The sequence below is a fragment of the Anopheles aquasalis genome, chromosome 2 (assembly GCF_943734665.1).
Source record: "Anopheles aquasalis chromosome 2, idAnoAquaMG_Q_19, whole genome shotgun sequence".
Taxonomy (NCBI): domain Eukaryota; kingdom Metazoa; phylum Arthropoda; class Insecta; order Diptera; family Culicidae; genus Anopheles; species Anopheles aquasalis.
In genome coordinates this window covers 5,670,001-5,696,236 of record NC_064877.1, presented here as the reverse complement: position 1 = coordinate 5,696,236, position 26,236 = coordinate 5,670,001, and the positions used below count along the sequence as shown (strand labels likewise).

The following is a 26,236-nucleotide window of genomic DNA, read 5'->3' as shown; positions in this document are numbered from 1 at the left end:
GGAGGGCTTGCTGGGTCTGCTCATGTGGCTTGCTAGCTAGCGCAATCACGCTGTTCGTGCGGGTCACGAACACGCATCAGCACAAACACAGGCACACGTGCACACATGCACCGCCGTTTGCCAATGTTTGGCCAAGCAAAGGGGTGTGCTGTGGTAGTGGTGGTGGTGGTGGTGTGTCTATTATTATCATCACCATGCCCACCGACGACGGCAACGGCGATGGCGATGGCGATGATGATGCCGCAGTACGACACAATGAGAGCAAAGCACGCGCTTGACGCACTTCCTACTCCGCGCCTACTATGCTGCTGCCGTGCTGTTGGCGCTGCTTCTCAGCTCTGCTCTGTTTCTGACGATGCTCGCGCATGTGTTCTGGCCGCGGTTGCATGTGTGTGCATAGGGGGGGGGGGGGGGGCACTACTAGTTGCGCCACCTTCACTGCCGCCACCCGGCCGCGTTGTTGTTGCGAAAGAAGTGACACAAACGGCAAAGCGAAACCGTGCGCCCACCGCACCAGCCAGCAACAAGCGAACGGAACGAATGAGGGAAGGATGGATGGATGGATGGATGGATGATGGGCCAGGGTAGCTGCTACCGACTTCTAATCGGCCTAAACCTCGCCACGATCCAACCGACCCCACAACACCAACAACTAGACGACGACGACGACTCCGTCCATGGCACTGTTGCTTAGGCGAGCCACTGTGATCGAGTTTATTTTTACTTTCTCACGCCCTCGACGACGGTGGCGCGGCGTCTTGAAGACTGAAAGCGGTGCGCACCCCGAACAGACCCCGGAGCAGGCCACCCACCCTCTTCACGCACGCGAATTGACCGAAAATTATGCAACCCACACCCGGTCGGCTTCTGATTAAGTAATGCTGTGTGTCCTCTCTCTCTCTCTCTTTCTTTCGCTTTCCCGATATCTCGCTTCCTAGCAACCAGACGAACCGAACAATCGTTTTCGCATCACGGAATCACTATGGCTACGCTGCACACCGCAAACAGCAAGTAACCATCGTACTAAGTTACTTGATCGGTTTCCTCTCGGGTCGAATGTCAACGCGGAATTGCACCCAAGACTAGCACAACAGTTCATCTGTAACTGTCACTTTGAAATATTCGTTCAGATCGTTTCGTACTGGAAATCGAGAGCAAACAGCACACTGGCAAAGGCACTCAGAATCAAACGCGGCTCGCAAAGGACAAGCGAATCCGTTCGCTGCGCGCTTTGCAGTGCGTCCGTCCGCTGAAAGACGCGAATCGAAACTAACGTGCCCGCGTGTGTGCCAACAAAGAAGGAGCGAGGTTTTCGATTGCACATGCCAAGAGTGAGGGCGAAAGGGAGGGTAAGCAAGTCCTAAGAAAAGTTCTCCCCTCAATCTCAACCTACGGCAACAAAAGCCAAACCACCGCGTCATCACACACAGAGAGCGCGGGCTGGCGCAAGTCGGAACGATCCTCCATGTTTGCTCCCCCCCCCCCCCCTCCCATCCGTCGCGCACCGCTTCCGAGGGCCCTGTCCCAGGCGGCAGCGATCGAAGACGATGACAAAAGTGTGTGCGAAACGAAAGAGTCAACGCGGCGCTGACGTCGTTGTCGCCCTTTTTTTTTTTGCTTCTTTTCCCGCAAGTGATCAGTTTCGCGTTGATCGACGCCACCGCGGTGCGTTCTGTGTGGGTGGTTGGGTCGGCCGAAGAGTGGCCGGAGACTGCCGACGATCGAAGGACGAGACCTGTCACTCATTCTCTTTCTGTTGGCGCAGGATTGCGGCGACCGCGTCAGGTCCGGAGGCAGGGAAGTGTCCCGCCCACGTCGGAGGTGACGATCTTCACGGCAGAGGAAAAGAGAAGCCTGAGCAGAAGCAGCAACAGCGCCAGCTTTGACGCTAATTTCGAATTGTACCGTTTGATGCTTCCTGTTTCCTGAGAGAACTACCCATCGCTCTCTTTATGACTGGAGAGGTGCGTACGACGAACCTTAAGGAAGGACATTGACCGGATGTCGAGTGTCACGGGGATCAAGGAGAGGCAAGATGATCGTCACTTTTACTGCGATGATCTTACCCAACCGCAAAGTGCACTCATCGCACAACAGAAGCACCCAGCAGGCGGAATTGTTGCGCGACCCCTGGTTATCCATACATAAGGACCCCTGGTTACCCAAGAGTGCCTCCCCTGGTTAAGGAAACGGCTTAAGTATGGTTAACCAGGGATGCTCATTCTCGGATGAATCGGATGAACCGGATGTGCGTGTATTGGTGAAATGTGGGTCGCAGTGGTGTGCGTGTGATCGCATCGTGCCCCCCTAGGTTCACCCCACCCCCCTCCCTACCCTATCCTACCCTTCCCTCCTCCCTCCCTACCCTACCCTCAACCCCCTGCATCTTTCGGATGTGCGTATAAAATGTTCTCACCATTCGCAATTTCATTTTTGATAATATTTATTCACACTTTTTTAAAACTCAATCACATAACACTAGCACCAAACATACCTCATCCTTACAATGCTTCCTTCCTTCGTTGGCCGTATAAGGACCGAAAAGTACGTTCCCATAGACGGGCCGTTCGCATGGACGGCACACATTCACACATACGGCTCGCAGCTCTCGGAGGGCTAGAAAAACACAAAAAGAAGATTTTTTCACTTTTAAAACACTTGTAATACCTTTATAATCATTTAGAAACACTTTTTACTCACCGTAAAACGTTTTCACAGCGTTTTCCGATCTCCTGGCGATGCATGTACCGGAACATTCTGGAAAGAGGCAATGGTACGGCATCGGACTTGATCGTCCAAATATCAGTTTAATTACTCACCAGATCACGACGAATCGTTCGGGCTCTGCTGCTGTATCTGATAAATGATCTGTAAAGAATGGAAAACCAACAAAATGTGTTAAAATTATGCATATTTTTGGCAAACTTACCAGCAGCGCGATCATCAGCATGAGACCAGCTTTCCAACCTAACAAACACGTTTGACAGATCCTTCTCCGTCCTTCTCTCTCGCTTCTTTCGTATGGGGTTATCTTGAAAGTTCTGTTGATCCTCATCTCAGTACAAAATGTTCAACATTGCTTTGAAAATTGTTGTAACCTGAACTTAATGCATTGTTATAAATTGATTTGATTTTAAAAATGTTTTTAAACATGTTTTAAGCGGTGTTTTAGGCATTTTCACTGAAAAACTTGACGCACATTTTCAGATTTCGGAAAGACTCTTCGACCAATCTTATATTTTTCGGATCTGAGAGAGAGGTCTATCTCCGTCCTTTTCTCTCCTGTTCTTTTGGGTAGGGTTGATTTGAAAGTTCCCTAAATCACCATTTCACTCCAAAATGCACATTTTTTCACAAAAAAGTGTTTTAACCTGAATGAAATGCAGTGTGATGCTTTGTTTATTCATTAATACTAATTTTAAAAATGTTTTGAGGGGCGTTTCAAGTGTTTTTCACCGAAAAACATGCTGTTCGTTTTCTCTTAGGAGAAAAGCCCAGAGAGCTGCCTGGGTCACTTTTCGTCAAAGCTCAAACTCGATCGCATACAGATGCAATCGCGTTGAGCACCGCGTATGTTTACACGGATGATCCTCGCAGGATCATTCGAAGAGCGAGAAGGGAAAAAAATCTGCCTAAAGCCAGTGGAGGATAGCAACATGGATGACTCGGGGGTGGCGCGAAGAGCGAGAAAGGAATAAAAAAATCCGTCTGAAGCAAAAAGAGGATAGCACCACGGGTGAACCGAGAGGGGCACGAAGAGTGAGAAAGCAGAGAAAAATTAGCTTGAACCAAACAAGGATAGCGCGAAGGATGTTGCATGGTGCTCACAATTTCACCCCCCGGGAGGGGAAGTCGTCCGCTGGGCAGGAAGTTCAGACTTCGCGCACTAATGCCATCAATCATCTTACGGAACCAACTCGTATCCTCTCTTCTTCGAGTCTCTGTTCTGTAAATATTGACGCAGTCTTCAAAAGACTCGCATTCACCTCCGCAGTCTCTATGCAACGATAGGCCCTATAGTGCTGGACTGTGGCAGCAAACACCGACCGACCGAAAAGGTCATGTGCATCTCCATCATGCAACGAAGTGACTCATAAACAGGGACCTTGGTGGGGGTGCAAGAGAGCATGCAACAAGCTCCATATGGCGCACAATCGAGCGTTGGCCTCCAAATGCGCCGAGCCACGGTGGTGGAGGCGTCTCGGGTTTAGTCCGTGAAGCGGGCGGGTGTTGTCTGGCCATCATCGATCATCGAACGGTGAGATCAACCCCCCAGCAACAAATTAGTCGCCGAGAACTTACAGATCGTTGCTGTCTTTTTGTTGTATTGACTGTAGGCGCTCTCTCTCTCTCGGGACTATCCAGCCCTCGAAGGTAATGAGGTGATGGAGTATGCGTGGCAAGTGCTGGTGTAGCTCGAATGAATAATGATGCGCTCGCACTCTGTTCTTATTCCACTCGCAAGAAGTTTATGTGTATCGATGAATGGATGGCGTCTGGTCGTGCCCATATGTCTCTTTAGGTGTCGAATCCATCGCTTTCTCCCGCCCGGGGGAGGGAGGAGATTGAGACCCTAGCAACAACCTAATTCGTTTTGCAAGTCTCTCTGACTCAGCACAAGACCAGAGAGATCGTCGTGCCAATTTCGCGAATCCCTCCCAAAACTCACAGCTCACGCTTGTTAGCCGTTTCCAGACGATGGTGGCCTCTCCAACGGTCGAATCTCACACCTACTTTCTTATCGCACCCGGCGTCCAGAGACACCATCACCATCGAGGATCGACCATTCATCCTGCATCGCACGTTCACGTGCTCAGTGTGCGCGCGTGCCCCACCCCCGGAGATTTGCGCCATTCGCTTTCTGTCGCTCTCTCGTGTGCGACGGCGACCGGAGAAAAGGTGCGCAATGTGCTCGAGAGAGTGATTACTTCATCTATCAGTGCGAGTGTACACAAAGCCGAATTGCGGCCGCACTGACGTTGCACGCAGCATGACGCGGGCGGAAAAGAGATTAGTAACACATTTTCGGCCGGGGCCACTCGGGACCACTGTAACCAAGTGGTGGCCACGCTGGATTCGGGAATTTCCTTTTGTCGTCACTTCAAAGCGGCAGGCAGCGATTCGATAGCGCGAAAGCGTGCTCCCGCGCACGACACTTAAGACGCATCGAAAGGCGTCGTGTGGGGCGCGCTAGTGCGATAATGGAACCGCGCTAATCACTTTCGTCACAAGGCACGGGGTTCCTCCAACTCTTTTCTTCTCGTGGCACATGCAGGTATCCGATGCGCACTAATGTGTTGAACTCATTTTCACTTGATCGCTTCGTGTTTGAGCTACAACGATAACGAAAAATCATTTTTTATGCCCATAGGCTACTATGATTCTACAGCAGATCATAGTCATAGCTTGCTACTTACAATACATACCGATGAGGATACAGTAAAGTTTTTTTTCGGAGAAAATATTATGATTTTGAAGTGTACTGTAAGTAGCATTATTGATCTTCTGCAAAAACTGCAGACAGTAGAAAAGTTCGTACATTGTCATAAACAAACAGAGTGGATCTGATGCTTTATGGAACTGTAGAATTTCTCTGCTTGTACGCATCATAACCAAGGTACCAACGAGATAAAACGCCCGGCAAACTTTGTTCGTCGTCCGAAAATCGCGCGTCAACCGCCAGAGCATGTGACAGACGCCAACAGTGGTGATCACCTGTACACCTGATGACGACGGTGCTCGGCAGTAGCAGCCGTGCCGCGCGCGGTGTACCTGACCCACCCAGTCTGGCTGTCGGTCGCTGGGTGGTGATAGTAATGGCCACCTTTGACCACCGTTGTTGTGCCGTATTTTCGGGGGCCGGGCGCGGGGGTCGGCAGTTTGTTCGGTGGCCGATTGTGACGATGCCAAGCTCATGCGCCGTCACCATCGTCATCGTCGCATCACCGCGCCCAGGAACAGGATCGTCGGTGGGCGAATTGTTTGCTTATCTGGTTTGGACCATTTAGAAGAATGAAGAAGATATTCCCCCACGTCTTCTCACGTCGACCAATGACCCAAATCATGCAGCAGTGGTAGCGAGTATGAGGCAATCGTCGTCAAACGTTGTACCGGATTTTTTTTTTTTTGTACCGGAGAAAGATTTTAACCACTTTACAGCGAGTGAAGGATTTTTATATTTCACATAAATCGTGAAGATCGCATAAAAACATCGAGAAATCGATTCCGTGGATCCCATTTTATGCTCGCGAACTGGTAACAACTGCCCAGAGAACACACATTACAAGCCCTGTTGCATTGCCTTAAATGCCTTAAATAGAAACCCTTTGCATTGCCCACCTCATGCTTTCAAGTCGATGGTCGGTGCAGCACACAAATCAATCCGACCGGCGCATAGAATGTTCTTTACGATGCCAGCCAGCCAGCCAGCCAGACAGTCATTTAAAGTGAGGCCCTCACCGACGCCGACGACTGCATTCTGCGTGCGAAAGCAGCAGGAGATGCGACCATATTTAACTTGCGAAACCGAAGGCGAAACCAAGGAAAGGAAAACAACGGGCGCCAACGGGCGTCCCTTCACAGACGCAGAGCGCGCGACGGTGCTCCACCACCAAACCCGGTTTAATTATAGGAAACGAACGCAGATTCAAACGCAGAGCAGAGAGAACGCGAGAGAGCCACCAGTGCCTGCCTGTGGGCCCGCGGCTATCACCGGCCGGCCATCCAGGGCACAAGCAGCACAAGAAGGCAACGAACTATTGCCGGTTTGCGATGCAATTCGATCGGTCCCCCCCCCCCCCCCCCTTGTAATCGTACGATTGCGATTCAAAAAAGGGAAAAAGTTGACCCATTAAGCGTTGATTTATTTTTGGTCTTCACGCGGTACAGGGACGTGCAGAAGAAACAGCAAGAGTGCCAAACGCCTCCGTTTAATGGTTCCGACGACGATGAGCGATGCCTTGAAAAGAGTCCGCGCATAACATGAAACGTGAACTCCACGGACATGGCGAGTGAAACTCGTCGATTGCAACAATTTAACGGCGCAGCAGCCAACAGGAATTCCTTCGCATTAGCAGCTTATCAGCTGGACGCTACAACAGAAGCATGTATTGACAACCAGAAACAAAGCCGGAAGCATCCATCCAGAAGGCGGACCCACTTGTTCACGGTGTCCGGCCGAGAGTCCGGCCACTCACGCCACTCGAGCACCGCGGAGGATTTGGTCAAACAGCAGCAAGCGATTAGCTACCGTCAACAACCGGTGCATTCCAAACCAATTAATGGCAGGATGATGCCCGTTGGCGACTTCGGTTCCTCTTCAACCGAAAACCGATTCAAACCGGTTTCCCGGTGCTGAATAAAATGGGGCGAAAATAAGACAAGACATTTATGATGTCGTAAAATCCGAAGAAGCCAATCTTGAGCTCTCTCTCACTCGCGCGGCTGCATCACAATCATTCGCCTCAACAAAAAAAAAACAAATGGCAATGACAGGTACGACGGAGACATTATAAGCAGGCAAGAAGCAGCGGTAAGAAGGATACACGAAGATCGCATGATGATGATGATGTTCAGTCGCGTTAATTTTGTAAATATTTTGAGCGACATCAATCTCGCCCCTTAATGGGCTCACCACCAGGTATGTTTTTGATGGTATGTGCAGCACTGTCGGTGCAGCTCGAGTCCTCGAGTTGCACTCACTTATCGTGCCACGGAACCAGAGCTCTGCATCTCAAGAATGTACCAGAGTCAGTGGGAATTACCCGATTTAATTGCATTTCGCTGCCCACCTTAAATGGTGATTAACGTCGCGGCGAGAGACTACGGGGGATTGGTTTATCGATCACGAGAGCATCAAGAAGCAATATTCCTTGCATGCTAGAGGTAGTGTTGCAGCTATTTATTTACAAAAAAAACAACCACAAAAAAAAGTTGTTCGATAACATGTGTGATCATCGCACCGACCTACAGTTGCACAACTCCCGGAGTGGCCAGAGTGGCCGGACGAAATGATAAAATATGGGCGCCACACTATCACCTCATTTGCTCACTCGTTCGCTCTTGTTGCTAGTCTCATCTGTTTTTGAGGGAATGAAGAGAGACGCGCAACGGAGTGACCATGACCGAAATTACCGCATCGTACACTTCCCCGGCCGCAAATACTGCCTCGTCACTGGCACACATGTCTCGCGCGCGCACTGGACGGCCTCCGCAAGATGATAAGACCTCCGGGCGAAGCCTGAGCGTGAGAGACAGAAGCGTGACTTGCGTCGTGCATTCGCTGCTGCCGTTGGGTCAGTTGCTGGACGCCTGGACCAATGTACCGCCCGCCACCAGCACCTTTCAAACATCAAACGCCACCAGCAAATCAACACCTCTCGCCGGTGCTGGTTATCAGCTGGATCTCGCTCGCCACTCAACCGACGTCACACCCTCAGCTACGTAAGACGCAAACCCGCTCTTCTGCTTCTTCTGCTTCTTATCGATTGCTTTGCTCGCTAAACTGATAAGAACCGCAGTGGCGCAAGAGAACGTCCGCGTAGAGCGGCAGTGTTTCTAGGAATAATTTTTCCCAGAAATACCGCGCATCGGCGTCGTGGTGGACGAGCCAGTGGACCGCGTAAATCGGTCAGTCAGGATGATGACCATGGTTGGGGGAAAAAGCATACCGCTGGTCACCGACTAGGTGGTGGCCGATGTGCGACACAACATTCCGCTCAGGTGTGAATTCTCGAAATTGATAAGCACGACTCCGCGATGTCCGGTATGTGCGACCGACCGGGTGAGTGATTGCGCAATTGATGGCAGGCGACATCAGAATCCACTCCCCCTTGGCATACCACCGACGACACTGGCGCTGGTGCTGGTGGACAAAGGACAATCCACTCCAGAGAGCTTGGTGGTGTGGTCAATCCTGGACCATGCTGTTCTGCACTGACCTACCCAACATGGATGCTCCACCAGGGAGGAAGAAAAAAGGATTTTCTGGCATGTCTCGTCGGAGTACAAGACATTCGAATCGTTCCAAGTGCACCACTCTCGCACCGCCCCAACTGGCAACTAAGTAATGTTTACGACAACCGAAGCACCGGAACCGTAGACACACCGATGGTACTCACCGGCATTATTCCACCGGTGCTGGTGAGAGAAGCGACCCTTTAGCATGCCCATGGCTTGAGGAAGGGGAGGATGATTTTATGGTACAACGATACATCATAAACAACGCAACGCGAACGCAACATTGTCCACGAGCCGAGGAAAAGGGTTTGATGTGTCCGCTGAACGGCCACAGCCAAGCCACAACAAGACAGAAAGCTCCATTCGAGCTTCTACGGGGGGGCCGCCGCCGGGCCGGGTGTTTGATTTATTGTTTTTCTAAACGCAAGATTCCACTGGCAAGACACTCGCGTGTAGTAGTGGCCACTTTGTTAGTGGTTTAGGGGAGTAAAATGGTCGTAATAACATAAAAACCGTCCCTCCTCCCCCGGGGTTATGACACCGGGGAGCTCAAAAGTGAGTGAACCAACCACCAATCCATCCAAAGGCGGTGGTCCACAAGTTCCCGATTCGTGATGTCGTCTTTTCGATGATCCGCGAGCGTCACACATTGTTTCCGGACTCCCTCGGAATGGAATTTGTCGTGTTGTCGATTTATCGAGACAGGGCGAGAGGAAAAATCACCAAGCGGATAAGGAAGTTGAAGGGCGATAACATTGTTTTTCCTCTCGCCAAGGTGTAAATCCGACAAAAACGGAATCCAATAATTCAACGAACAACAGGCAATAACTTTTTCTGCCGTGAAGAATGCGCACACCGTGCATGTCAACATGTTCCAACACAAATCCATAAGCTCCCAACCCCCGGTGGTATTGACTCTGGCGTTGCGAATCAATAAGCTGCAACGATAGCGCTCGATCTTCCTTCTTTCAATTGGCTCCAGTTGCCCATCCTCATGTACCGGGGAGTGGCGAATGCAAAATGACTTTGTTTTCCGCCACCGAACGGAATGCTCGAACATCCAAGGGAGTGCACAAAAGGGCCATCGTGGAAAATAATTGATTTTGAGTTCGCTGCAACGCTCCCCATTATATGTCCTTGTTGTGTCTTTGTTGCGCCACGCGACGAAAACACCAGGCGTCTCCATTTGCCGCGAGAATCCTGCCAGAGAAGAGCCAGAACAAGCGCGTGTTCATTTGTTTCAAGAAAAGGAATCATCTTCGAGCGTACCAGCGACGGGGGGACGTTGATGCAGGTTAGTAATCGGGACTTCCCGCGTGTCATTCGCCTGCCAGCATCTTTCGCCGAGCGCTTGGCAACAATGAACTAAGGCAAACTGACCTTCGGACATCTAAACTGCAAAAAAATACTATAAAACGTCGGGAAGAAGACAGTGTTGCTCTTACACCGATAGGCGCGTATAGGTCGAGAGAGAGAGAGAGTTGACGTTCTGAGATTGTTACTTGTTGTTTTGAGTGACTAGTATGGAATTACGGATGACGAATCGGTTGTAACCGGCTTGCTAAAGAACTGCTTGCTAGCAGACACATTTCGTGTGAAATATTTATTGTTCAAAAGCGTAAAAAGGCCAGACTATGCCACGGTACAACAAGAATTAACCTCGTACCGTGTAAGTAGATTCAACTTTGTTCGTAAAATTGTGACTTTAGCTGACTGACAACTGACACATCAGCCGCTGCTGGAAGCACAAAAGCTCGGCACCGAATCAGTAAAAGTACACCTGCGTCATGTCGCTCAAACAGGGCTCGGGATGCCGCACTCTACATGACACACACGCCACATCCTCGAGAAGTTGATGAACCCCGGGCGAAGCGTCCTACTACTTGGCCAGGTTTTAAAATTCATCACAGCAGTGGCATGGCGTACAGGATGAAGAAGAAGAAGAAGATGCGACCCCAACCGAGCCAACGCTTTAATGTGCGTTTTAATTAGCATTTGCAGCAGAGCGCACCAGACACGGAGGCGGCGACCGAAAATCCACAGACAAGCGCCACGCAGCCTAGGCCCAGACGCAGACAGGCCCTGCCAGGCCTGCCAGGCCTGCCTGACTGCCGTCTGCTCCCAAAACTTGCCATTATGGGAGAAAGTTTTCTCGTCGACAAAGTTTCCAACGATAAGTGAATTGTGACCTGCGCCGGGATGCCGCCCCTGCTCTCAGCTGCTACACGCAGAAGACCGCGGCTCCGAGATCCGCTCAAGGAGGGAAGATGAAGAAATAGAAGAAGTCTTTTCATTCTTCTATCGTTAGAATCTGGGAAAGCCTAGAAGGGCGACACAGACCGCCTCCGTAGATCAGTCGATTGATCTTATCTGTACCATAGGGTGACGTCAATCTCCGGTGACCCATCGCCCAACACGATGGCAGCCCTGCGCCCGCGATTGCTTACTAGAAACAAACGTCTATCATGTTTGCCATCAAAACGCGCCTACTGGATGGTAAACGAACTCTCCCCAGCTGATGGTGCTGTGTTTTTGCAACGGATTTTTCACCTTAAAGCACAAATATCATGATCATGCGGATATGGGTGAGCTGGTACTTACATTTCTGTTTTGCTTTGTCGGCCAACATCTTGCTGCTGTTGGTGGCGCCGCCGCCGCTGCTGCTGCTGCTGCTTGCTATAATATCCGTATCGACCCAATGGCTAATGTGGGACTGCTGCTGTTGCTGCAGTGTCGGTTGCAGCTGATACGGTTGGTAGCCTAGCGACGCGCTGTTACCGCTCGCCGGACCGTGCTGCTGAGATTGTTGTTGTTGTGTCAGTAATAAATGCTGCGATTGTTGCTGTTGCTGCTGCAATGCTGGCAAGTGCAGCACGCTCGCTTGGTACTGTTGGTAGCTGAACGGTAGTGACTGCTGATGCTGTTGTTGTAGCAACTGCTGCTGCTGCTGCTGCTGCTGTTGGTAATCGAGCTGATCTTGCGACTGTGCTCGGCTCACCTTCAGCGACTTGAAGCCATAGATGATGTTATCGTTGATCAGCGAATCGAGATCACTCCCGAACAGGAGATCGTCAATGTTTCGATTGACGGCAAGGATGCGCTTACCGCTTCCACCGCTGCCACTCGAGCCACCCTCGTCCTCGGTAAGGCTTGCGAGCTCACCCCGGCCACTACCACCGTAGTCCGATCCACCGGAAGAAGAGTGACCCCCGGTACCGGCGGCAACAACCGATGCAACGATCCCGTGGGCACTAGCGCTAGCGTTGCTGCTGCTACTGTTGCTGGCACTACTTCCAGCACCGCCACCACCACCACCACCACCACCACCACCACTGCGACCGCGAATACCCACGACGCTACGGGAACTGCTGGTGCTGGTACTTTCGGCGTTACTATCGCCACTGCTGCTGTTGCTGTTGGTGCGACCGAAGTTCGGTGCAAGTTTTGTTCCGCTCGCGTCCACGAACGGTCTTCGTCCACTGCCCACGGCACCGACACTGTATGCTCCTGCGGCGGCAAAGATCTCACCACCTCCTTCAACCACCGCTGCACCTCTTCCTATTTCTCCTACACCACTGGTACTCGCTCCTAACCCGGCGCCTCCACCACCACCACCACCGCCGTCACCACAAACACTTTCTTCTGTTCCTCGTGCGTGAGCCTCCACCAGCTGCTGCAGAAGACTATTGCCAACCACGCCGCCTTCCGCCCGCCTTCCGTTTCCTATGAAGCCGGCCGTCTTCGGTGGTGACACTCGCTGAATACTACCGCTGCTGCTGCTGCTGCTGCTGTTGCTGCTGGTGATGCAGTTGCTATTCAGCCACGACGTTGTACCGGTGGTTCGAACTTCTTCTGCAACTCGTGCACCTACCACTACGATGTTACCGCCGCCTCTTCCTTCACCGATAATCCTTCTGCTGTCTCCTACTGCTACTTCCGCTCCTCGTCCCGCACTGCCGCCACCACGACGCGCTAATACTTCCGGTATCTCGGGCGCTCTGCTAGCACCACCAACAACCACTCCAGCCGTGACTGCGCTTCCTTTCGTGTTGCTTCCGTCGATGTCCTTCCGTGGACCGGAACTAATCACGCTCGGTTGGCTGTTGCTTCCGACGGAGAAAGGTTCTTCCTCCACGAGCACGCCGTGACGGTTGCTATGGTGACTGATGTTGGTGTTGTTGTTGTTGTTGTTGTTCTTGTTGTTATTGTTGCTACTGCTGTTGATGATGTTTCGATTGCCACCGATCAACAGGTTGCTGAGATGATGATTCTTCCCTTCCGGCAAGTAACCAGTTGCCGCCTTTCGCCTGTCGGGGGTGTCGAATGCGCTGTGATCCACACCGCAAACACCACCACTACCACCCACCGTGTTGCAGGAAAGCCTGAGGCCTTGAGGCTGGACTACCGCTGCTGTTGCTGCTACTACTTTTTCGCCTTTGCAATGGGCGCTAGTAGTGTTGTTGTTTGTTGAAACCGCACAGGGGGACACTATCATGCCATCGGCAAGTTACACGCCAGACACTACTTCCGTGCCGCACATCAAACAACCGGCTCGGGTCGTCTAGTGCACTTCGCTTTATCAACACGCACGCATGCACTCACGAACGCACCCACAGAAACACAAACACGCACCACGCGGGGCCCCCTTCTTTTTTATTGATACCGGCACAAACCAAACACGCACACGCACGCACGCACGCACCCCCTCTGCTACCACTCTGCCAGAAGATGCCGCACCCGAATGTGACACGAACACGCGCACTTTTAGCTTTCTAACACTTTTCTTGCTGCTTCCCAAAAAGGGCACAAAACTGCACTCCCGAGCGCTTTCACACCGACCGCCGAGATCGACACGATAGTAGAACCGGGAGCGCGTACGACGGCTACCCGGCTACTTCTAGGCCTTGTAGGCCTGTCTTGCCCCTCGGTCACACTACGTTACACTTCAGTCGTTAGCACAGGCTGCTGCGAACCCGGAAATACAGGTTGCACGCATCACACACTGCGATGGAGAAGGACCTACAAAGGAAAAAAGGAAGAGAGGCTAGAGAAAATCTTTCACACTTAAGGGTTAATCACGAAGCACCGTGTGGCAGCACCGTGCACTGCCATGATCAAACAATTTCATCCGATTTGTCCGCTTCTAATCTTCCGACCGGTTGTAAATGCTAAATGGGTAGCAAAAGGTGATGGTTTTCGCTTTACACGCGACCTAGGGAACGTTCAGCAGGCAACACAGCACCACTACGTTCACTTGCCAGCTCTCAACTGTTCAGCCTGCTGCCATCAAAACACATCGCGTAGGGTACGAAGTGCGAAAGATTGAATCACCACCACCGGCAGCGGCAGCGGCAGTAGGCCGTCGTGTGGTGCGCGCTGCTGATGCTGTCGGGAACGTGGGGGGTTTCCCCGTGAAACCACGAAACCACTATCATTGTCCGCTACGCCTAAACCAGCCGCTTATCGACCGCGACAAATCATTGGGCGTCCCGGGGCGTCTAGGGGCCACGCTTGTTGGCCACGTGTTGATGCTGCAACGTGCCCGGGGACAATCCGGAAGGATAAGGGGTTTTGTTGTGGAAAACCAAGAAGCCCGATCGCATCATCTCATGGCCGGTGGCCCGGGTGAACAGCGAATGACTCGGAATGACGGGGGATCAAGGATATTCCACCATTTTCCCATGATGTCGAGAAAGTTGTCCGTTTTTCGGGCGTGTGTGTCTGCTGTTCCTGCAAAGAGAAGAGAAAACAAAACGGATTAGAATAACTAATGATTTTTTCTTGGAGTGTTTCGAAACGGAAAGAAAGTAACAGAATAAGCGGGATTTAAATGGACAGAAAGTCAATCTCCAGTACACATCACCCAGCACCGCCGGTGCATAATCGAGTTATCAATTGCACCTCGGAGGATTGGAGCAGAGGAGATAAGGAGTGTGATGTAAACACTTCAAAACAAACGCCCCAACGCCGCTGCTTTGTGGCGCGGTGCACCTCTCGCACCTCTTTGTTCCGCTACTTTTGAGCGCTGCGCAAAAGTCCGGACTTAATACATCCGGAGACGGAGAGAGAGAGAGAGAGAGCGAACCGAACCGAGTGAGTGAGTTTGAGTCCGCGTTGTTGGTGCCAAACTTGCATCGTCACGATATTGCGATGCATCGGGAAAATTAACGATCGCGCGACACACTATACCGACCGCCGCCACCCAACCGGATGATGCGCATACCACACCGCCCCGTGGACAGAGGTCCATCCTTGCATCTTCCCCTCCCCCATCGCCCTGCCTTTGACACTGGTTCATTCCAGTGTGCACGGATGTAAACAACGACCACAACACCACTACGCGAACGCCCAAAAGGTCATCTTGTGTGTTTGAGTGTCTTATTGCGCGCCAGCTCCATTTACGCTCCACGATCGAACGATCGACGAGCCGAGTTGCTGAGCCGTTTGAGCCACGGGTTGACTGTTGACTTCCGCATTATTCTAGAGCACAAATTGATTTCCATGATGATTCAATTCTTTTCAACGCCTCAGCGCATCCATTGCGAGAAACGAGCGATCGCAACGAGAAGCACCGGCCGGTATGGTGGTTGCAGGCTGTGGCTAACCCGCTGGACACCGAGTGTTCATGACGGGGCCCTCTCCCAGACGGAAACAGCGGCTTATCCCCGAATCCGTAATCGATTCAATTTACGATTAATTCCAGCCTCTTATCTGCACACTTGCAATCGTAAAATAGGTCAGCGTGGACTCCACGAAAGGGTATGTACCACAGGCCCAGCCCTATTAATCTATGTACATGAGAGATAGGGACAATTTTGGAGTCTGTGTGCCGAAGGGGGGCCGTTGTACGATTGTGTCAGAAGCATTCGTCCAGCAAACCAGAGTCCATCCCTCTGGGCACGAGGTTAGGTAAAAATGCTAAATGAAGCATTGCACACCGTGGTCTTCACCATCGAAACCATCCTTATGTATCTTTGGCGAACACATTGTTGCTGCTGCTGCGGGAAAGGAATGAAACTTCGATCCAAATTACCCGTCCGGTATCGCAACCGGCTATCGTACGGATCTCGGAATCGATATCTGCACATCAGAGTTGGTCGAAGATGTATGCAGCGCTCAGTGGTGGCGTGTGTGAATTGCAATAATCGACGATGCACGTCGATGACAAGCGACCGAAGTCGAACTATGAATGGGAGGACTGCTTGGACCCCACTACGATACACACCGAGTTTTTGGCCATACTCTACTCGGTGTGCTTCGGTGGCGATGTGTGAATGAATTGCGCGTGGCTGCATCCAGGGCACTCGATGCAACTGTCCGCACCGTGTGTCCACCCGGATCATACGCGCATGTACGAGAAACATCTCGCTGGTTTTGTCGTCGTATTATCATTCGCCATCATTCCTCGTTTGCCATTTTGACAGCGAAAGACATCTCTCGGAAGCTTCGCATAAAACCAATCCAACGAAGACAATTATGTAAACCACGCTCGCGAGTACGCTCGCTGGTGGTCAACGGTTCGTAACGGTAGCCGAGTAGCACCCGTTACCAATTAAAAGTCATCGATGAAGGTTCCCGCCCTTTTTCGGGCGAAATCAAAAACCAAGTCTACCTCCAAAGGAGTGGAGACGCCTAGTCGCTCGTTGGTCGCACCCGGGGAAGGACTAAAAAGAGAGGAAAAAAAAAGTTAAACTCATGATGATGATGGTGGTGAGCCGGAAGGGACAAGTGACAATGACACCCTGGCACTGGCCAGCAGACGCGGGTCGCGTCTCGAGTTCGTCACGAGCCAGAGGATCCGCCCATCTACCAGGCCCACCCACCCACCTACCAAAACGGACACCGACCGACAACAGTTGGTGACGCTTAATCTAGCGTAAAACGCTCCCGAATGACCTGTTACATGGATCGTTTGGAACGGAGCCATCATCTTCAACAGCCGTTAAGGGTTGCACTGGAAGAACCGAGGCAGAACGCCGATGCCGACGTAATGCGGGAAAGGTCCACACACCACTTCTTCCACATTTCTGCCACCCATCCCACCCACCAAAGGGGTCCTGAACCGCTCTGAGGACCATCGTCCAGTCCAGTGTGACCGCCTCAAAACAAATGGTAAAATTTTGCACCATTTTTGACAGTAAAGCTCGTTTGACGGTGTCCTCGGTGTCTAGTCATGTCCTCTCGGTGTTCCTTGGCTGCCATTATACCTGTTATTCTAGGTAGCTTAAACTCATTTTATGCTTCATTTTGTTTGTACGCTTCTCGTCGTGGTTGTGGTTTAGAGCTGGTGACTTCATTTAGCGGCAGCAATCAATTGTAATCAACCGGAACTAAATCCTTAAAATAGAATTTAGACAGATCGTATTGATTCTTGGTCTTCTAGCAAAAGTGACCTCATTTTAAGCGCTCGTACGAGTCTTGTGCGATCAATGGTTGCATAGGAATGTAAACAATAATTTCTCTATTTAATGTTTGGATATTGATGAGGTCAGAACTTCCGTTATTCGATCATCCAGGAAGGGAGCCAACAAGTAGACATTCATAAGGACTTTTCGAGGATACCTAATGAAAGCTACAAGCTGGTGTCATGATATTTAGCGTATCCGTTTGTGAATTATTTATTTTAAATTCTTCAAGCCAGCAGGATTTGAATCTTAAAAACAAAGAAAGCTTGCCTGGAACTTGTCCTGGGCATTGATCTAGGCATGTAATGCACTGATCCTAGTGGCAGCATGGCAGAGAAATCAAGTAGCCTAGCGATCTAATTGCACTCCCACTTCAGTAAGAAATGAAGATGAATTCGAACATGTTTTTGCAATAATGGTCACTGGTTGCCATTTGAAATGAAGCAAGTTAAAACCACATCCGAGCAGCAACAGATTTATGAAAAAGGAGAAGGTAGGATTAAAATACGAAATTGATTCATGCTTTTACTCTACGACTTTTATCCCCTCCCAGCCAGCTGTGTATTCCGATTAATTTCCAATTTCCAAAGTGGTACACAGCTCCAAGATCACGGTATCATTCGCGCTGCCCAAGAGCCACGCCACGCGAGAAGAAGTGTATGTTTGCGGCACACACCTGCTGCCGTGTATGCCGCCTTCCTTGATTCCTCCTCCTCCGTTCGCCTCCGTTCGTTATGCTTATTGCGGTCGAACTAAGCGACTCACTGGACAACGAGGGCGCGCGCGCGCGCTTCAAGCGGACAGGTGCACTACCGGCAGTGATATCGCGGCAGGCCGGTGCTAGACCCGGCGTAAACGAAACACACCCTCCACCAGTGCCCGGTGCGTTGCCAGGGGCCACCTTGGAGACTGTTTGGAGATCTCTACTGGCATCTCAGCCAGGGGATCGATCAGCCGGTGTTTTAGAGCGTTTTTCTCATCAGTTTTTTTTTCTCACAGATTCGCGAGAGCTAAAAAGTGAGCGTGTGAGTGAGAAGGGGAAGCGAGATACAAACACAGTAGGCATTCGCTTTCTCTAAGCGGAACATGCTCGAGCAGCCCCCATCATCGTCCGGGAGACAGTATCTTTTCTATTCGGTGCCGTTCCGTTCCGTTCTCCTCTCGTCAACCGCCGCCCTTCGGTCCACGCACACTCATCCACCGTGATTCACATAATTAATTACCGGGCAATAGATGTACGGCGAGCGCGGCGAGTCTGTGGCCGGCTTACCATCACCACCGGCCCCCCACCATTGGCCCCTCCTCCTCCTTCACTCTGCGCCCTTGCGAGAAAGCCGGTCGCGAGAAGACGGTAAATAATGGACGATTTGTAAATGACCTTGGGAAAGGTGTTTCTTCGCCGACGCAACATCATCAATCGGCGCTGGTGGGCGATGGTGGAGGCAGCAGTAGTGGCTGGGAACTGGGCCACCTACTTTCGGGCGGAATACAGAGCCCGGCCTGGCATCTGGTCGCGGAAAAGCAACCACCAGCCATTTCCATTTCGTTCTTCTTCCTTTGAACCTCATGCTGTGGCGTGGCGTGGCGTGGTACGTATGATCCGGCACAACAATAACACCCTTTGGAGTACACCACACCATGCTCCACTACCAAGGATTCCACGTTCGATGTTAATCCGTTTCCGAGAATCAGAAAGGAACGTCTGGGTGGTTAAAGGAATAGGCGGAGATGCTCACCCCTCGAAACAGATGGCACTGCTGCTCATGCTGTTCATGCTGCTGCCGCTGCTGCCCACTTTCTCTTCACCACCGAGCACGAACTAGACAGACTACAACACACATACACGCATACACACAAGCGGGTCTGCATCCGGTAACACCTTCCTTCCTGCGGGTCTGCACTTTCCGGAACCAGCATCCACCGGTCAATCAACGAAGAACTTTTGCTGCAAAAATCCACCAAGCACGGAACGGGCGGAGAAGGCGGGGGGTTGCTATGCGCTGCGCTATGGTGTGCGTGCTGCTGTGACGTCACTTCTTCACCTTCTCACGGCTGTCGCGACGGACGGCGGAACACCTTTTTGCCGGACCAATATACGATTTTAGCACTTCCGGTGAGGGGGACCACCAACAAACTCGAAACTCCCCGAATCCCGACTGACCGTCGCTGCATAATTATTGCAGCATATTGTTGATTGCAGCGCCACACATACACACGCACAAACACACGTAGGTACACGCATCTCACCGCGAGCGATTTGGCGGTGTCACCGAACTACCCCGCCCACCGTCACCACCTTCCACGAGGTGTTTCAGCACCTTTCCCCCCCACCCCCAGCACCCCACCGTAAGAACCTTTACTTTTGCCCCTTTTTTCACGCGGCGCCTACTCCGCACGATGATGGCGCTGATGGTTTGGTTCGCACTGACGGGCAAACGGCAGGGAAAGCAAAGCAGAGGGCCAAAGCAGTAGCCGCCGCGAAGAGAATCTGGCATCCGCCGCGCCGAGGAAAGTTGTCGCGTTGGGGGCTTCACTAACCCCTTCCGCGCGCTTCACTTCACCTTCTCCCCTCTAGTCACCACCAGCAGAACGACATCGGCTGCGGCGGCGGCTGCTTCTTCTTCTCGCCGTCGTCGTCGCAAGGGGGGCACCGCACGCCACGCCGCTACCACGGGTTGGTTTTTCGTGTTCCGTCCGTCGGTCCGTTCCGGGATGGCCCGTACTCTTGCTGGTCAGCGAGAAACCGTTCTCGAGGCGCAGAGAATTTCGTGGCAGAAACCGCAGCACCACCACCTCCTCTTTCTCTCTCTCACACTCTTTCTCGGGTTTTTCTTCACGCACTCGCTCACCCCCGTCGCCGCCGTCGTCGTCGTCGTCGCTTGCTTCGTGGTGGCACACACGCCGTGCGCAACACGCCGTCTCCTGGATTAGGTGTTATTGAAGAACAACATCCTAGCCCCGGGATGCGGATGAAGAGGATGCTGGGCGCTAACTTTTACGATTTCTAGCTAAAACAATAAAGAGTAGCACAATAAAAAACGCTTCTTCTGGGATTCGCCAAACCACCAAACACACACACACCAACACCAGCGTCACCACCTTCGACGAGTTCGACCAGTTTTGAGTGACTTCGACCAGTTTTCAGTGGCGCCATTTTGGATTATGATTTTGACTCACACTGACTGGCCTTGTCTCCGTCCAACGTCCGGCAGCGTGCGTTTGATGATACGAAAGAAATCAGGAAATATTCAGGAAATTTTATAAGGCACGCTATCGCTACTATCGCTTTTGCTCATTTAAATGATGCATACTCTTCACAATCTTCAAACACAAATCAACAAAAATTTGAGCTATTTTTCTTCGCTCTCATTCTCCCTTCCTACCTCCCTCTTTGCACACGTCAAAACATATGCTACGATTTTATGTGGGTCGCAGATTTTGTTTTGATCGTCTCGTTGGCCATCTCCATCTCAGCGCGTATCCGATCCGAGATTGGCCAACATCCGGGGGGAAAATCAGGCTTCTTGTGGCTTGTGGCGTGTGCAGTAACCAGCAGCGTCCGTCCGTCGAACGATGTCGTCATTTTTTGGCTCTCGAGACCATGAAGGCTACGTCGGCAGAGAGGAACATATGGTGAGTTGATGGTGGCCATCGTTTCCGTGACCCTGTTTCCCTGACCACTGTGCGCTTGTTTCCCTGTGCACAGAGAAAGCTGGAGTCGGCCAACTCGGAGGACGATGGAGAGCTGGTGGAGCTACCGCTCGGTGGACTACATATTGCCGAAGGAGTCCGACCGACCGTCGGTGGACCATTCTCCGCCCTAACACCGTCGATGTGGCCACAGGATATACTGGCAAAGTTGGGCCAACCGGATCCGAATGAACCACCGAACCACCAGCCGGACTACCGGTTCGACGAGTTTGGGTTCCGGGTCGAGGAAGAGGACGGGCCGGAACCGAGCTCGAACAAGCTGCTCAGCATACCCTTCATGGAGGATCCGGCCCAGCGGCTGCAATGGATCGCACACCTAGAGTTTTCCCACCACAAGGAAGCAACCGAGCTGACCTGGGAATCGGTCGATGTGGTGCTACCCCGCACGGAAAAGCTCCGCTCGATGGTCCGTGCCGGAATACCGCACTCGCTACGTCCCCAGATGTGGATGCGCCTGTCCGGGGCTCTGCAAAAGAAGCTCAAATCCGAGACGAGCTATCAGGAGATTGTGAAAGCGTCGGCCAACGATCAGCTGATGACCTCGAAACAGATCGAGAAGGATCTGCTACGCATCATGCCCACGAATGCGTGCTTCAGCTCACTCAGCGGCACCGGAGTGCCCCGGTTACGGCGCATCCTGCGTGGAATCGCCTGGCTGTACCCCGACATCGGGTACTGCCAGGGGACGGGCGTTATTGCGGCGTCACTGTTGTTGCTGCTCGAGGAAGAGGACGCCTTCTGGATGATGGCAACGATCGTTGAGGATCTGCTGCCGGCTTCGTACTACTCCTCGACGCTACTGGGCATCCAGGCCGATCAGCGTGTCATGCAGACGCTTATCGGTAGCTACCTTCCGGCCGTCGATGATGCGCTCAAACGGCACGACATTGAACTGTCGCTCATCACTCTTCACTGGTTCTTGACGTTGTTCGCGAGCGTGGTACACATGAAGATCCTGCTTCGTATCTGGGATTGGTTCTTCTACGATGGTTCGATCGTACTGTTCCAGCTGACGCTTGCACTGCTCAAGCTGAAGGAACCCACCGTCAAGGAGCTAGAGAATTCGGCCCAGATCTTCAACTCTCTGTCCGATCTACCGGGCGATATCGACGATGTAGAGGCCCTGTTTGCGGCTTCGCTCGACGTCGGTGGATCCCTTTCGCCCATGGTCATCGAAACGCATCGACGGCGCCATCTTGCCTACCTCATGGCCGATCAAGGAGCGTTGGTAGGGAACCCGGAAGCGACCGCTAACCTACCGAAGCAACAGCTCGCTCGTCGACAGTTGAAGAAATCCAAATCCATGCTCCAGACGATCCTGTTCGGTGTGGCCGGAGCCAGCGGAACCGAGGGAGAGGACGAACTGAAGTGTAAGAACATTCGCACGACGGAACTGTTGGTGGATCTGCGAGAAGCGATCCTCAAGGTGGCTCGTCACTTCCTAGCGATCGAACCAAAGCTCTCCGCTCACATCCAGCTAGTGGCGGACTACGGTATGGGTAGCCATGCGAAGGATCACGAGAACTACATTAACGTCTCGAGGACACGCAGCCGACGGGCGAAGGCACTGCACGACTTCGAGCGGCATGACGATGATGAGCTGGGCTTCCGCAAGAACGACATCATTACGATCGTGAGCCAAAAGGACGAACACTGCTGGGTGGGAGAGCTGAACGGGCTGCGCGGTTGGTTTCCGGCCAAGTTCGTGGAGCTGCTGGATGAACGCAGCAAACAGTACAGCTGCGCCGGGGACGATGCGATCTCGGAGACAGTGACGGATCTGGTACGTGGTACGCTAGCACCGACCATCAAGCAGGTGCTGGAGCATGGTATGAAGCGACCCTCGTTTCTCGGTGGTCCCTGCCATCCGTGGCTGTTTATCGAGGAAGCGGCCACCCGTGAGGTGGAGAAAGACTTTGAATCCGTCTACTCACGGTTGGTGCTGTGTAAAACGTACCGATTGGATGAGGACGGTAAGGTGCTGACACCCGAGGAGCTACTGTACCGTTGCGTACAGGCCGTCAACCAGAGCCACGATGCCGCTCATGCGCAGATGGACGTGAAGCTGCGCTCGCTGATCTGTCTCGGGTTGAACGAGCAGGTACTACACCTGTGGCTGGAAACACTGTGCAGCTGCACCGAAATTGTTCAGAAGTGGTACCAACCGTGGAGCTTCGTCTACTCGCCCGGTTGGGTGCAGATCAAGTGCGAGCTGCGGCTGCTGTCCCAGTTTGCCTTCAATCTCAACCCAAACTGGGAGCTACCGGCAAAGCGGGAAGCGGTCCAGAGTCAACCGCTCAAGGATGGAGTGCGCGATATGCTCGTCAAGCATCATCTCTTCTCCTGGGACCTTTAATGCCTTACCCGCTGGTCCCGTCCCACTTCTGTTCTGTGCTGTGTACTGAGCTACTACCATTATTACTACAACTACTACTCAGCTACTACCAGCTCATGGTTCCTTTTAACGTTAATTTTCGATCTTATTTTTTTTAATCGTTAACCACCTCAACTGTGGTGTTGTTGTTTGTTTTAACCGTTTTAATCCAGTCAATCGTTACTTTAAGTTATCGCCAAGCAATCCGTTATTTTATTTTATTATTTCGTTAACAAAATCGTAGTTTAATATTGTTTTTTTTTTCATTCCTACCTGTTCGCGAGTGCGTTTGCAGTATTATACGGCGAGATACCGCGGGGTCTGACTTCTGCGGGTTCCAGGAACGCTTTACTTGAGATTTTCCTTCGATAGGAAGTAACGGATCAAAGGAATCCAACGAGCGGTTTCCAAGCACATTACGGCTACTATGATTGTTCCGGCGTGGTGACGAATGGATGGATGTTGTGTCAAGTGTTGTGCTGAGCTTGTGTTTCGTGATCCCCATCGTCCTATGTGTGCGCACGTGTGCTGGCACAATTGACTCCACTTTATTCCGTTCGGTGTGTACTGCTACTGAATCTTCTTAGATAGAATTATGTATAATAATGCAAGAATCAAAGCGACTAGACAAGGCAGGCGGCAGGTACCTAGCAAAAGCAGAGGGGGCAGAGGACAACTTACAAACCAAAACCCAAGTGCAAATATGCTTTCCACAGCCTTTAATCAACACAAATTTAAACTGCTTGTCCGTTTGAGAAGGGGTGGGCGAGGACGAATCAAATATACATATATCTAGGTTATAAGAATGCCTCGGCGCAGCTACAGACTAGTAAAATAAATATTTAATCCCAAATCCCCCGTTTTACAACGACTCTTCTTTTCAAACTTACCGTGCAGGTGTCAACCCGTTGTTTCGCGTCCTTTGCTGCATGGGTAAAAAAATCAAAACAAAAAAAAGCCAAAAAAATCGAGGCGCGGAACGCTGTTGTATCTCCGGTTTCTGTTAATTTAATATCCCGAAAAAGAGCAAAACTCTTCCTACCTGCAGCATCATGTTTTATCACGTAAGTAATGACCGTCCAAGCGGCCCTCGGAAGGGTGCGCTCTCATGGCCAACTTTGCGCTCTTCCCTAGATATCGCTGGAACACGAAATTCTGCTCCACCCGCGGTACTTTGGTCCTCAGCTCATCGAAACGGTAAAGCAGAAGCTGTACACCGAGGTCGAGGGCACCTGTACGGGGAAGTACGGGTTCGTGATTGCAGTCACAACCATTGATGATATCGGCTCGGGCACGATACAACCCGGACAGGGATTCGTAGTGTACCCGGTAAAATACAAGGCGATCGTGTTTCGGCCGTTCAAGGGCGAAGTGCTGGATGCCACGGTGAAGCAAGTGAACAAGGTGGGCATGTTTGCCGAAATCGGACCACTGTCCTGCTTCATCTCGCACCATTCTATCCCGGCGGACATGCAGTTTTGTCCGAATGGGGCACCACCGTGCTACCGGGCCATGAATGGTGAGAGCGTGATAGCGGCGGAAGACAAAATCCGGCTTAAGATCGTCGGTACTCGGGTGGACGCGACCGGTATCGTGAGTATAGAGATCAGGAAATGCTTCTGGTGCAGACCACCAACATAACTGGTTCTATCTATTCTTCTTCTTTCAGTTCGCCATCGGAACGTTGATGGACGATTACCTTGGGCTGGTAGGAAGCTAATCGATGGCTAGCGGGCGGATGAACTGGTTAATTAAGCATTTTCTACTTTATGTATCGCATTAATCACAAATATAAACAAGCGAGGAGAACCAACTTGGGAAGACGTTTTCTTTCGTGAGGAATACGCGAGCCGAGCGGAGGATTAGATGTAATATCTCTTATTATTACTCAGTACGGATCCTCAGCAACTGTTCCTACTGATGATGATCCGCACAAACCAAAGACCGAGCTTAGCGACCGGTGGAAAGAAAATGTGCCGCAGCACAACACCAATCACTGATGGCGGTGATGAGGTGCTGTGCGAGACGACGACGGCTCCTCCTCCTCTTACTCCAGCTCCTGGGCCCGCAGGCGACCGTTCGGGTTCGTAACCTTGATGGCCAGCTGCTTGGCACGCTCGACGATGGCCTTACGCTTCTTCGACGACACGGCATGGGCAATCTCGGCGCAGTACACGCGGTTCTGCATCATCAGCACCTCCAGCTCGCGCACGTTGTGGACGAGGAACTTCTTGAAACCGCACGGCAGCATATGGCGGGTGCGCTTGTTCGAGCCGTATCCGATGTTGGGCATCAGGTACTGTCCCTTGAAGCGACGACGCACTCGGTTGTCAATACCTTTCGGCCGACGCCATGCAGGCTACGGAAAGAGACAAGAGAAACAGAACAAACAATTAGAAGGCGAATCGGAAGTAACGGTTCCCGCGGATTAAGGTGGCCAATACTTACAGCGAGCTTATCATAGCGATCCGACTGGTGGCGGATGAACTTCTTCGTCCGCTTCTTCACGATTTTGGGCTTATATGCTGGACGAATCGCCATCCTTGCTGCTGTGGAGTACACGGTCAATTTGTGAGGTTAGAATTCCGGTGATTCTGGGATACTGCTCGGGGTGCTCCCTCTGATCGGGCCATGGCGTTCGTAGGCACTAGGTACACCTTTTGTGGCCCCACACGGAATCACTTTCCGGTTCCGGTGATCTTCCACACCACTTCTCCACCCCTACACCATTCAACACAACCTCCTCGTGAGGGGTCCAGTAAACAGATTTTAACCGGTCCTTTTCTCA

At 51.8% G+C, this 26,236-nt stretch overlaps 4 protein-coding genes across 13 annotated transcripts in view; 2 read left to right on the top strand and 2 right to left on the bottom strand.

The window, feature by feature from the left end:
- Nucleotides 1–20,412, bottom strand: part of LOC126571355 (serine/threonine-protein kinase minibrain) — a 54,635-nt gene extending 34,223 nt beyond the window's left edge. For 2 of the 9 annotated variants that reach the window (XR_007607885.1, XM_050229793.1), the window contains exons 1-2: nucleotides 14,171–14,405; nucleotides 11,560–13,977 (exon numbers count right to left, since the gene is read on the bottom strand). Coding sequence is in view for 8 of the 9 variants with exons in the window: in XM_050229793.1 (XP_050085750.1) it covers nucleotides 11,560–13,453 (1,894 nt within the window). In the remaining variant the exon portion in view is untranslated. Of the gene's footprint in view, nucleotides 1–11,559; nucleotides 13,978–14,114; nucleotides 14,408–20,204 lie in introns of those variants that run through there. The other 7 variants (XM_050229801.1, XM_050229799.1, XM_050229795.1 and 4 more) reach the window with 6 other exon arrangements.
- A 424-nt stretch (nucleotides 20,413–20,836) lies between these two features.
- LOC126571365 (small G protein signaling modulator 3 homolog) lies at nucleotides 20,837–24,301 on the top strand. Its single transcript, XM_050229831.1, has 2 exons — nucleotides 20,837–20,996; nucleotides 21,070–24,301. The coding sequence occupies exons 1-2, from the start codon at nucleotides 20,937–20,939 to the stop codon at nucleotides 23,428–23,430; spliced, it is 2,421 nt and encodes an 806-aa protein (XP_050085788.1). The 5' UTR covers nucleotides 20,837–20,936; the 3' UTR covers nucleotides 23,431–24,301.
- Nucleotides 24,302–24,409: 108 nt separating this feature from the next.
- Nucleotides 24,410–25,261, top strand: LOC126571411 (DNA-directed RNA polymerase II subunit RPB7). Its single transcript, XM_050229900.1, has 3 exons — nucleotides 24,410–24,512; nucleotides 24,583–25,041; nucleotides 25,118–25,261. Exons 1-3 carry the CDS (start codon nucleotides 24,501–24,503, stop codon nucleotides 25,166–25,168), a joined length of 522 nt encoding a protein of 173 aa, XP_050085857.1. The 5' UTR covers nucleotides 24,410–24,500; the 3' UTR covers nucleotides 25,169–25,261.
- A 49-nt stretch (nucleotides 25,262–25,310) lies between these two features.
- Nucleotides 25,311–26,236, bottom strand: part of LOC126571412 (60S ribosomal protein L32) — a 1,110-nt gene continuing 184 nt past the window's right edge. Inside the window, exons 2-3 of one of the 2 annotated variants that reach the window (XM_050229902.1) lie at nucleotides 25,897–25,997; nucleotides 25,311–25,807 (exon numbers count right to left, since the gene is read on the bottom strand). In XM_050229902.1, the coding sequence (XP_050085859.1) occupies nucleotides 25,496–25,807; nucleotides 25,897–25,989 (405 nt within the window). In that variant the 5' untranslated portion in view covers nucleotides 25,990–25,997 and the 3' untranslated portion in view covers nucleotides 25,311–25,495. The remainder of the gene's footprint in view (nucleotides 25,808–25,896; nucleotides 25,998–26,236) is intronic. The other variant, XM_050229901.1, reaches the window with a different exon arrangement.